The sequence below is a fragment of the Saccostrea cucullata genome, unplaced genomic scaffold, assembly GCF_032062105.1.
Source record: "Saccostrea cucullata isolate Sc308-1 unplaced genomic scaffold, CSIRO_AGI_Scuc_v1 ctg2298, whole genome shotgun sequence".
Classification (NCBI taxonomy): Eukaryota; Metazoa; Mollusca; class Bivalvia; order Ostreida; family Ostreidae; genus Saccostrea; species Saccostrea cuccullata.
In genome coordinates this window covers 22,756-35,989 of record NW_026936418.1, presented here as the reverse complement: position 1 = coordinate 35,989, position 13,234 = coordinate 22,756, and the positions used below count along the sequence as shown (strand labels likewise).

Sequence of the window (13,234 nt, the reverse complement as noted above, 5' to 3'; positions counted from 1 at the left end):
TACTGTTTGTTATATTCCTAATATTTTTTTCTTATTGCCGATCACTGGAATTTTTTTTTGTTTGTATATATATATCTTTATCAGGACGGACAACTTACCTACTGTGTAAATAATTCTCGGGTTTTATCAACAAAAAACCCATGTATCATTTTAAAAAAAAATATTTCCCAATATGACGCATTTTGCCTGCCATAACTGAGGCAAAACATGATATGAATCCTGCATTTAAAACGAAAGTGAACTGGACATTTTTATTGAGGTCGTACATTATAACAAATCAGGTAAAGCCGTGGTTAACTTGGTCTGATAAAATATTTTAAAAGACTTTAAGACTTTTTATTGTATGATTTAAAAAAAAACTTTTGAATCAATACAACACATTTTCTTTTCCTTACTGTTCATCTCCGAATGCATTGATAATAAGCCGACCCTAACCAAACTTTATGTAAATGTTTCGTACATGATGTAAAATACAGTTTTTGTTTTCAATTTAATGATAAAAGTTAACTTAACTCGGCACGTTTTCAATTGCAGTTGTAGAAAAAACAATAATGTGTAATGTGTACAAAATTTTTTACATGGTTTCTAGCCCTTAATTAAGCTAAGGTTATTTTCTATATGGCACACCATATGTGTAAAATGACATTCACATGTATTTAAAAAGGGCTGGCATTAATGTCCATAATTAAGTTAACAAAAGGTCTTGCGGATTTCTTTTACAACCAACCTCGGTAGACATCATGAATTATCGAAATGTCCAAAAATGATAATAATCTTTGGTCTTTTGAATTTTACAGTGAATGTATGGAATACCAATAGAAGTTGAATTGAATATAATTCAAATAATCTTTATATGAAAATATATAATGTAAATATGAGTAGTTAACGTATTTTTACTGTTTTTATCTCTATATTTAATAGATATTTCAATTTTGTGCCAATTTTGAGCTAAAAATGTTATGAAATATCATATTTGATCTGAGGTATTAAGATTTAATCATGTAATTGCTTTGCAAAATTTAAATGAAACAATTGACGAATGTATTATTTTCTTAATTTGACGATTTTTTTTAAAATAGGTAAACAAGGCGATGCAAGCCCAAGTTTTGTCCGCCATTGTGAATCGAGTGAATATAAAGAGTACGATAAATTATGGTCAGAAGTATATAACTGATCTTAAATATGTGAATAATGGAAGGGTGTGTGTTTCAGTTGTAAACTCCCAAGAGAACACGCTTCATTGTCAGTTTAGAGGTGGCTCGAATTCTATTCAATATTTCTGTAATTATGGGGCCTGTTTGTGTTATATCCATGGTAGACATTACTTAGGAGATTACGGAATTGTCATATATTCGGATAACAGATCATTGTTGAGTTATAGTATTCAGCCTCAACTCACAGGTCCAGTTTTGCCTTCGCAAAATGAACCATTGGATGGATACATCCCAAATGGAATAGCAGTGTGTAAATCGGGCTCCTTATTAGTTAGTCTATGGAACAATCAGGTGCACGACCGTTCTCTAGGTAAAGTACTGAAGTTATCTTATGCGGGAAATAAACTTTCTGAAATCAAAACAGACAAAAATCGTCCCCTTTTTATCTGCCCGTCCTACATAGCAGAAAACGGCAATGGAGACATCTGCGTTTCTGACGTGAACGCCGTGGTCGTTACAGACGCCGGAGGCTTTCTCAGATTCCGTTACACGGGAGCACAAAGTGACCCTCAGTTTGATCCATACGGCATCTGTTGTGATTCCAAGAATGACATCATTGTAGCTGACATGGTAAAAAACAGAATTCACATGATTGATGAAAATGGCGAGCTGCTTCACTACATTCAGTATAAAGACATGCACATGCCGCGTGCTCTCTGTATAGACGAGGATGACAACCTGTATGTCGGGGAATGGTTGTCTGAAGATATCAAAGTACTCTCACATCAATGACGTAAAAATTATTTTATCCATAAAAGACTTCTTGTAAACATTTTTATTCATATTATGTGATCGTATTGTATTTCACAATTAGATTAATATAATATTATTTGCTTAATATTTTTAAAGTTCATTTTAATCATTAAGCATTTTTCTGTATAAAAGTTGTAATGTAAAAATCTGTTAAACATTTCAAAGAAGCGCCTTAGAGTTTTATTTTTTCGTTTCAATAAATTGTCATGTGCTTTCTTCAGAATAAATTGTCTCTACAGAACGTTGCATTTCTACAGAAAGGAGAAAGTTTTTGTTGTAGGGACGGATGGATGTCTCAAAAGCTTTATTTGAATACCCTTTAAAGAGGTTTTCCATAAATAAATCAAATAATCAAATAGGGCGTGTGTATCGACACTGAGTAAACATGTGTTCAATCAATACACATGCTTTGATAAATGAAATAGACAAAACATGACTTACACCTACATGTAATATATGCACATGTAATCATACATGTATATACATTCCCGATTCTGTAAAATTACCATCTTGCAACGAATAAATATATGTACTTCATTATATATCTCAGTTATTTATCATCATAACAGTTTAAACTCATTCTGAACTCCAGCCTATGATGCCTGTTTATTACACGTCAACCATCAAAGTTTGAGGAGGCAGAGTCCCTAATGACATTGGGCCTATCATGAGTTTGTTCATCTACACCCGGGATCTTGATTATTTCAGTGAGAGGACACACCAAGTGAAATAACTCTTATAATCCTTGAGCTGGGTCTGAACAACTCAAGTCAGCTTTTGAATTTTATTATATCATTCCTAGATGCTTCAATATGCAATTCCTTTTACCCTGAGGCCCCTTCCTGACCAGAGCGGCTCACAGGCTCTAGTTCCCAAACTGTATAAAAAGCAGCAGAGATAGACAAATCCAGCTCTTGTCTTTTATTTAAGAAAAAATCCGTTTATTTTATGATCACAATAAATACAAAAAATAGTTTGAACACAGTACATACTAAACATCATAATAAAGATACTGTGTTACAATATAAAATATTTAAACCTGTAAATAAAATAAACCATGTGAAAACTTAAAATGTTTTACAAAAACACGCAAGTCTACCAATTGCAAATAATCATACCTGTATAAAATGAAGAGACAGACACAAACTAGCTCTTGTCTGGCATATGTCCGTCTTCCGCTCATTTTATACCCCAATTCTTCCTCCATTTCTCATCTCCATCTTTAGATCGCCTTAAAAATTTCAAATAATTACTTTAACTTCAATTTTGAATTTTTCATTATAATTACTCTGTCCTCCAACTCTCTTTGTTTACTAATGTATTTAAAAACAGTTACTTACTGTCTTTTGTAAAATCTTTTAATTTCACTTGGTGTATTTAATTTATTCAAACAACTGACCCCTGGTCACTTAAATGTTATTGGTCGCTCCTTCATCGTAACCAAATACATCTTTATATAAACAAAAAAAAAAACTGCATTCCAAATGACCCATTTCTTGGAACCGTTCGGGTTAAACACTACTAAGTCAAAAACTTACTGACATTCCCATTTTTTACTGACAAACTTAGAAAATTACTGACAATGTGCTGTCGTTACTGTAAAACTTAGACATTTACTGACCCTTTTACTGCCGGTACTGATAAACTTAGAAAAGTGCTGACAATCTTAGTCGGTGCTGATAAACTTAGACAATTACTGACCCGTTTACTGTCCCTGCTGAAAAACTTAGACAAGTGCTGACATTTACTGATAATTACTGTCCCTATTGTTCTCGCTCTCGGGGAGGCTGCAGTGGTGTGAAAAAGACTGGGTTTTATATTTTGAATTTAAAAACAGTCTTATTTAATTTTTGATGAAAAAAAAAACCCAGACAGTTATCATTTTTTTAATCTAAATATTATTGATATCTGTAAAATATTTCAGAATATGATTTGAAATTAACTATGAGTAAATCAATTTTAAATTTATGTGTTGAATATATCTATCCCTGTTTAATCAAAGAATTAAAATTAATTAATCATCAAGTTAGTTTTCATCTATTTATTTCTTTGCAGACAGATATCTGACTTTAATGTTGAGCCCCCCCCCCCCCCCGTTTTCACGATCGGAAAGTTGTATCAATTTTCTTTTCACAAACAGGACAGATTTTTCTTATTAAAAAGGGAAATCTTCTAAATATTGAATAATTACTGATAGGTATTTCAGTTTCCTAATGTTCTCGGACATTTGTACAAGTCATATAATTATTTACCCCTGTTTAAGATGTACAGTTTCATTTGCTCATACGGGAGTTCCCCTATTGAACAGAACAGTGTTTCATATATAAACTTGTACTATGCCTTGTTAATTTTGTCACTTATTTCTAAATGAATGGTTGGTTGATCGATTACGCAGGGTTCATAAGTACCCAATGTCTGTAAGTCCGAGACTAATAAAAAATTATCAGACTAGTAATAAAAATTAATGTACTAGCAATTATAGAAATCTTACGGAAAATATTTATACTTAATAGGTCAGCGGTAATTAGCAGTACATGTAGCACAATACTCAAATTTTTTCATAATCTCTCTCTCCCTCCCTCCCACTCTCTTAAAGATATGGTCGGCGGTAATTAGCAGTAGCACAATTCTCAAATATTTTTCTTCTCTCTCTCCCTCCCCTTCTCTCTCTCTCACTCTTAAAGATACAAACAGTATTGAGACTTTAATTTACTTAAATACTTGAGAAGTGCTGCGTTTATTCACGGATTAGACTACTATTTAATTTTTAAACTTAATCTTTAAGTATTTTTAATCATGATTCAATTTTAACAAAAATATTACATGTTTCGTACCTTCCATTTTTCCCCTGTAACTATCGGTAAATTGGAATTATTTTAATTTTATGTGCTGAAATTAAATTTCATCTCATTAAAGTAGGTAGGCGTAGGGTGTTATGATGTTAACATGATAATAAGGCAGGATGCGGACTTGTCTAGTAAAATATTTAACGAAGTAGTGAAAATTGGAAGTCATTAGTCCGTCGAACCAGTGCTCCTAAATATTTATTTCGAACCCTCTAGCATATATGTATAAGCCCCCCCCCCCCCCCCCCCACACACGTTACATGAAAAAAAAATCTAGTATACCGGTACTTGAATATGATTTTTTTAAAAAAAAGTTAGTTTTTTGAATGAAGCAAATTTCTTTGTCCATTTGATCAATTTATACCCGTCCCGTAATCATTATTTATTTGATTCAGGTTTCATTAACATCTTCCTTTTCATAAGATTAAGAATATTCGCTAAGTGTAGGTTCCTACTATCTTCCGTGACGAGTTACCATTCATCTCTCTCTCTCCCTCTCTCTCTCTCTCTCTCTCTAAAACATTTATATCAATATTGACCCAGGCAAAGCAGGCAAAGTTTAAAAATACATGTATAGTTAAACTCCGGCTGAGTTTTTTTTTTTTTATGTCATAATACTTCTGCATATAAATTGTGTTTGATTTTTAATTGGAAATATACTATGAACTATTTTTGATAATCAACAAAAAATATTATGAGCCAGTAATTTTTACGAAACTTTGGATGTAATGTACCCCTTCTCATATATTTATTTTTGCTTAAACAATTTGTGCCTTTTCCCGGATGGTTTTTACATCAATCTTTTTTTTTTTCATTAATCATTAATTTTATCATACGTCCTCGGTATTACTATATTGAAAAAAATATTCATTTAATCTAAGAAGAAGTTGAAGGATTGTAGATTGCATATTTATATTTTGTATGTGTTGGTGTTGAATTTCTCAAATTCAAACTGTCTTGAAGAAGAGTCTACCTGTCGCCGTAATGTTGCGTAACTAACTTCCAGTTAAATCCGGCGAGTGTTCCTCTGTAAAATACGGCAGTGACACCTATTGTCTTCTTAACCCGCTACCGTACACACTCGGATCGCCTCAGGCGATATCTTCTACACACAGGTGCTTCACAGAGTGTCCGATTGTTGAATGATTATGTAATTCGGCTGGATACCAGCTAAACGACTTGAATAATTTTGGACGAATAAAAAGCACAGTGTTACTGTAAAATCATGATACTGGTTTCAATACCGCACAAAGCTATGAAACGTCGATTTATTAAGTTACTAATTAAATTCATTAATTTTTTGTACCTAAACAGATAAAAAGGAATACAAACTGAAACACGACAGTATTAATTGTGTGTTCTACTTTAATAAAATAAATAAGTACATGTTCATCGTTCTTCATTTAGTTCGCACGTGCACCCCCTCCCCAATTTTAATTTGAAAAGACAAAAAGAAACTAGATCTATGTGAACATCTACCGACACTCTAATTGAAAAGAACGGAACATAGAAATTAATTTCTATCAAAGTTTTGTTTCAGGAGTATGCATAGACATAAGATGGTAATATAAAATGTCATAGTTTTTCATGTATTTGAATTAAAATAACACTTTCAGGTGGGGATCCAGAAAATCCAGATTCGAAAATCAGCTAAAAGATGCACATTATTTTAAAAGACTAATGCGGACAGTAACTAAATCAATGAATATCAAAGGATCAATGATCAATGTTGGCCCGTAGCCCCCCCCCCCCCCCCCGCCCAAATAAAATAAGAAGTCTTTTTTTTTTAAATTTAATTCCACCGTCTGTCTCTTAATTTTGGTTTCTTCTTGCAAATGCTTGGATTCGGGTATGTTTGACTGCACAAAAACAAATGTGGGCGGCCTCCACATAATTAAAAAATTTACATAATATGAAATCTATAACAAACGCCTCTCTCAAAAAGGGGCACCCACGGCCTCACCGCGCGCTATGAGTTTATTAAAATTATTCAAACTAATTTGACTTAATTAAATTAAAATTGAATAAAACACATCTAACCTAACAGTTTAATTCTTTAAATTAATATTAAAGAAAGTCAGGGAGTCAATGTTAATTAAGGAAATATTATAAAATGCATGTCATGTAATAACAATGTTTTATTATAAAAAGGAAAAGATCTCTGTTAAATTCACCACTAAAGGAAGATTTTTTTTTCAATTGCTTATCTTTTTAAGGTTTTGAAATTTTATCCCTTCTCTTGAAAATATTTTTTTTACGAATAAATTTTCTATAAATAGATCAAAGAAGCTTTTTTTTCAAAGATATCATCTAGACATAGCTGAAAAATTATATGAAACAACAAATAAATGAAATAATCTATCTTAAAATAAAACAAAAATCAATTTCACACCACTGCAGCCTCCCTGAGAGCGAGAACAATAGGGACAGTAATTATCAGTAAATGTCAGCACTTGTCTAAGTTTTTCAGCAGGGACAGTAAACGGGTCAGTAATTGTCTAAGTTTATCAGCACCGACTAAGATTGTCAGCACTTTTCTAAGTTTATCAGTACCGGCAGTAAAAAGGTCAGTAATTGTCTAAGTTTTACAGCAAGGACAGCACATTGTCATTAATTTTCTAAGTTTGTCAGTAAAAAATGGGAATGTCAGTACGTTTTTGACTTAGTAGTGAAAGTTCAACTCCTAGTGGTCAGCATTTTTAGGTCACCTGAGTAAACTCAGGTGACCTATTGCTATCCGTTTTCGTCCGTCGTCGTGCGTCGTGCGTTGTGCGTTAACATTTGAACATTTTCAGCTTCTTCTCTGCAACTACTCAACCAATTTCAACCAAATTTTCAAAAAGCATCTATGCGTGAAAGGAAAAAAAGGAGAATTTCATTTACCCTGACCTCCTTGGGCCTGTGGGGTGGGGCCAAAACCACTAAAATTAATGCAATCTTTAAAAATCTTTTTCTTTACTCCTGGACATCAAGCAGTCAAACTGTTTGCATGATTGTGATAAGGATTGAGTCCTCTACCAAAATTATGAAATTCATGGCCCTGGGGTCAGGGGTTCTAGTGCTAGGGCGTGGCTAAATAAGTATATAGTGAAAATGCATTATTTCTTTGAAAATCTTTTTCTATGCTCTTGATTATTAAATATTCGAAGTACGTACATAGTTCTAATAAGCAAGAGTGCCTCTACCAAAATTGTGAATTTTAAGGCCCCAGGGTCAGGGGTTCTGGTGTTAGGGAGGGGGGGGGCTCTATTGATTATATAGTAAAAATACATGAATTTTTTGAAAGTCTTCTCCCTGCTCCCAAGTATTAAATAAACTAAGTGCATAATTATAATGAGCAAGAATGCTTCTACTAAAATTGTGAATTTTAGGGCCCCAAGTTCAGGGGTTCTTGTGTTGGGGGGGGGTCTATTGATTGTATAGTGAAAATACATGAATTCTTTGAAAATCTTCTCTGCTCCTACGTATTAAATAAACTAAATAAGTGCATAGTTATGATGAGCATGAGTGCGTCTGCCAAAATTGTGAAATTTAGGACCTCATGGTCACGGGTTCTGGTGTAAGGTGGGGCTCTATTGATAATATAGTGAAAATACATGAATTCTTTGAAAATCTTCTCTGCTCTTAGTTATTAAATAAACTAACTACGTGCATAGTTATGATGAGCATGAGTGCCTCTACCAAAATTATGAATTTTAGGGCCCCAAGGTCAGGGGTTCTGGTGTTAGGGGGGTTCTATTGATTATATAGTGAAAATACATGAATTCTTTGAAAATCTTCTTCTCTTATCCTAGGTATTAAGCAGTTGAACTACCTATATAGTTACGAACAAGGATCCTAATCTTCCAGAATTGTGAATTTCAAGGCCCCAGGGTCAGGGGTACCTTAGAGGGGGAGGGGCTGTACTTATAGACTGAAAATGAATTAATTGTTTGAAATCTGCTCCTTGGTATTAATCACATATTTTTGAAAAGCAAGGATGCTTTTTCAAAAATTGTGCAATGTGTGGATCTAGGCCTAAGGGTCAGGGGTTCATGTGTGGTAGGGGCAATTTTGATAATTACTGAATATTACTGATTAGTTGAAATGCATTTTGTGGTCCTCTGCCTTGTCTATGGGTATTAAGTAACCAAACTAAGCAACTGCTAAGTGTTTAGTTATGAAGATCAATGATGCCTCTTTCAAAATTGTGAATGCCATAGCATCTGCCTCAAAACATATGAATCAGATTCAATCACTGGAAAGTTGTTACGTAATGCTCAGGTGACCTATAAGGCCAATGGGCCTCTTGTTAATTATTATAATCTTTATAGATATATTCTGGGAATCGATCACGATAAAAGGAAATTCTAGTGGCTAGCATCTATGTTATTTTTATTTTCAGAGCTCGTGTACCAGATATCTCTCTCTGCCAAAGAGTGAAAAGCCATCAAATATGTTATCTTCTAATTATTACTGCATTTTTTGTCATGATATAGTTTTAAATGATTCAATAAGACGATGGAAGATTAAATCATTGTGTACTTTTCATAAAATATTCGTAATCTATGTCTTTTCTGATTTTATTGGAAAACTTTAAATGCAATTGATGAACTACTGTTAAGTCATTTATTTCGTGGAGGGGGTGGGTAATTTTCATGGTTTTCAAGGTATGAAGAGACCCTTGAATTACATCCACCAAGGAACGCAATTTTCAGGGTTCTCCATCATTTCAAATTTAACTGTGGCGCAAGAACATTCGCGGTCATTTCGTGACCAATTGGCGAGGGAAACCCGAAATTTAAATTTAAAAACATACGGCTCTTATGAATAAATATTCAAATACAAATAGGCATTGATTAATTGGCAAAATGTCTTTGATGAATGTAAGGATAATGATTTAAAAACTATATGGATTTAACATGCTGTATAACAAAAATTTGATTATTTCCACAACTGTTTGTGAAAATATACATGTAGTATTAAAAAGACCCTTTTTTTCCCAAACACACAAAAGAACTAAATAAATAGATATTTGCTTATAGAATATGAAAGAAGGTATAAGTAATAACAGGTATGAAGCATTGAATTCTTATTTTAAAAAAATTGTTTTCAAACGGTAAATATACGTATACAGTGTTAATAAAGATTGACAGAGGAAATACTGGTGGATCACTTAAGACAAATACATGTGCGATGTTTTTACTCGCAGTGCAAGTGTAATGTTAGAGACATAGTAAAATGTAGAACTATTTAATCATGAACTAATAGATATTTAAAATGTCCTTTGTAATTATCGTGAAGTGTGACAATCTAGAAGATAATTGATTGTGCAAGCAAAGCAATGCGCCCTAATTAGAGTAGATTAACAGCTTAGCATTAGAAACTGAAAACGGTACATTGTATTAAGGTTTAGAGATTTGTTTTGATTTTTCAAAAAAGTATAATTATATATTTATGGTACATGTAGTGTCAATAGCGATCTTACTGTGGCGTTGATATTTTAACTGTGGCGGTACTATGACACTAACTTTTTAACTGTGGCGCAAAGGAATTCAACTGTGGCGAGGCCGCCACGTTAAACGGCCAATGGAGAACCCTGAATTTTCCCCGTATATTACTATTGAATAGTTCTTCAAACACGAAATCAAATCACAATGAACCAATGTATTTTCCTAAAACCACGAAAATTTCACCCCTTGAAAATATGTGATTTTACAGCATTTAACCATATTAATTTTTTTTTTGGTATTGATATTAACTGACAAAACAATTTTCTCCTAAAACCTTCTTCGTACTAAGGACATAATATGAATTCAATGCTCATATTTACATTCTCTTATTTCCCTTCTTAATAATTGCTTATTTCGTTAATCTTAAATGTGGATTTATTACTTTTCAAAACTGCCTTGGTTAATAGATGTAAGAGCTGATTGTGACGTCAATTGACGTTAAATGACGTTGCAAAGTTTAATTACGCAAACAAACATTGTGAGAAAAAAAGTGACAAAATAATTAAATGCACATTACATTAATTTAATATACGTTTATTGTTCAGGTTTATAGTTTTTCATTGAATAGACTCTATTCATGCGTCCGCCATTAAAATACGAAACCGAGGCTGACCTGACAAACTAGCGTCCTTCACTACGAGAAAATGGCGAAGTGCGGCGAAGGTCATCCAGCTTGGACGCGCTCTCTCGCAAGCGTACCAAGGATAACCGACGATGTAATATCGGCATGGTCTACCACGTCAAAAATCCCGAATAAATCTCTCAAAAGAGGATACAGCAATTTTGCTGAAGGATATGTTCATGATATTGAAGGTTTGTTTACAATTTTACGATGGACCATCGGACAGCATGCATAGAATCCTTTACGTTGATATCTGTCATTATTACTGAAATTCATTGAATGGAAGACAATAAATATTCACCACAAGTAGAGAATACATACATTTAGTTATCATTTTTAAAGAAAGAAATAATATAAATTAAGAAATTTATGTCCACGTTATGTGAAATGTACGTACACTAAAGTGGGCGTGGCTTATATATATAGTTATCAAAGAATGAAGTCCATTTAACGTAGACGTTATCGATGCTGTGATATTATTTACCTTGTGTCATTTATAAACACATTACTTTTTCATTTTGTAAATAAATAAATTTAAACTATTTTCATTTGATATATGTCTTTGTTTTCTTTTCTTTCTTCCTTTTTTTTTTTTTTGGTTTTTAATTATTATTTATATGTCTTGATATTCCTGTATTTTGATAGATTTTTTCCTTTTGAAAATTGCAAGGTATTTCATTAATAGAACATGGAATTTTAAATGTAAACAAAGCACTGTTTTAACATTTGGTACGCATATATACTAATACAGCACTTTAATTTGATGGTTACTACATGTAAATGCTTACCGGGGGGGTACTATAAACTAAATTCAAATACATGTACACATATATACAAACACATTTCAAATTTTAGGATTCTTAACCTTTTATTTATCAATCTTGTTGCGAGGTACGTGATGTCTTGGTTTTAGTATTGGTTGGAATGCTTCATTTAAATTACATGTAATAAATATTATTGTGTATAAATTATATACATGTAGTTGCAATTGCATTTTCAATGCCTGCACATGTACAGGTGTACTATCAATCAGATTGAATAATGCACACATGTATATACATGTGCTACATACTTTCAAAGAATGAAAGACAAGCTTTGATTATGATTTAGATCAATAGATTTCAATATTTTCATTGTGCATACTAGGATATAAAGTGAATATACATGCAGATTTAAAGAAATAATCCTTTGGAAAATGTATGTTGAAGAGGCCAGAGACAACAATTAATTTAGAATTTATGCACTGCATCAGGGTTATTTTTTCCCCTTTAAAAACCTAGTCAATATGTACATGTAACATGTTCCACACTACCATATTCACAAAATAATGTTAAAGTCCTGTAGAGGTGTAACATTATATACCAAGAAATCTGGCAATTTCAATTTCAAGTCTTTATATAGCTTAAATTTACATTCAATACATGTCCAAATTTAAAAAAAAATCATCTGAATCTTTTGCTTTCCTACTTATGTAGCAAATAAATCCCAACCTGGTTTTCAATCTCTTTTATTCATTTTTATTTCATATCATTTGTCCAAATTTCTTTTCATTTCTTTAAAACAGTTTCATTTTGTCCTTGGTTGTTTTTATTTCTGTTTCCTTATCAATTTTCATTTACAAGGAAGCTAAGTAAGCTTCTTCTATTGTTTCAGTGAGACCATGTACATCAGGGGGCACTGGTGCTTGTATTAGAGCCAAGTGCTTTCCTTCTATGAGGAAAAATGATCCCCCACATAATTTACAAATTGCCCTAAAAGCTGCAGCTTGTACTGTTGTTGAAAGTTCTAACTGCACATGTAAAGCAGGCTCTGGACATTGCAGCCATATTTTAGGCCTTATGTACACATTAGCCCACTATCAAAAGCTTGATTTAAAGACAGTGCCATGTGTCAAATCTAAGACATCAATGCCTCAAACATGGCATATACCCCAACGGTTAGAGGGTATCCATCCTGAAGCAGTTGAGGATGTACATATTCAGAAGACAACCTGTAAAAAAATAAAAAGAACAGATGGTGTGAAATCAAAATTTTATTGTCCAATACAGCAACCTATACCTTATCAGAACATTTTGGAATCATTGAATCAAAATATAATGGCAACAAATGCTCAATTTAAAACCATACTGCCACCTTCCTCCAAAATTAATTCCATTGAGACCATTGAATCAAAAGTTGGACCAGTGCCTAAAGGTTCCCTTCTTTCTTACCAGCAAAAGAAAATTGACGAAAGTAACGATACAATTATAAACAATCCTGCGTTTCCTACTTTTCCTGGATATAATTTACCTATTCTTGATCAAACTT

General features: G+C 32.7%; 1 protein-coding gene across 1 annotated transcript; it reads left to right on the top strand.

The window, feature by feature from the left end:
- Positions 1-213: 213 nt before the first annotated feature.
- LOC134245562 (uncharacterized) lies at positions 214-1,947 on the top strand. The gene is made up of 2 exons (XM_062727839.1): positions 214-281; positions 1,080-1,947. The coding sequence occupies exon 2, from the start codon at positions 1,092-1,094 to the stop codon at positions 1,944-1,946; it is 855 nt and encodes a 284-aa protein (XP_062583823.1). The 5' UTR covers positions 214-281; positions 1,080-1,091; the 3' UTR covers position 1,947.
- The last annotated feature ends 11,287 nt before the right edge of the window (positions 1,948-13,234 follow it).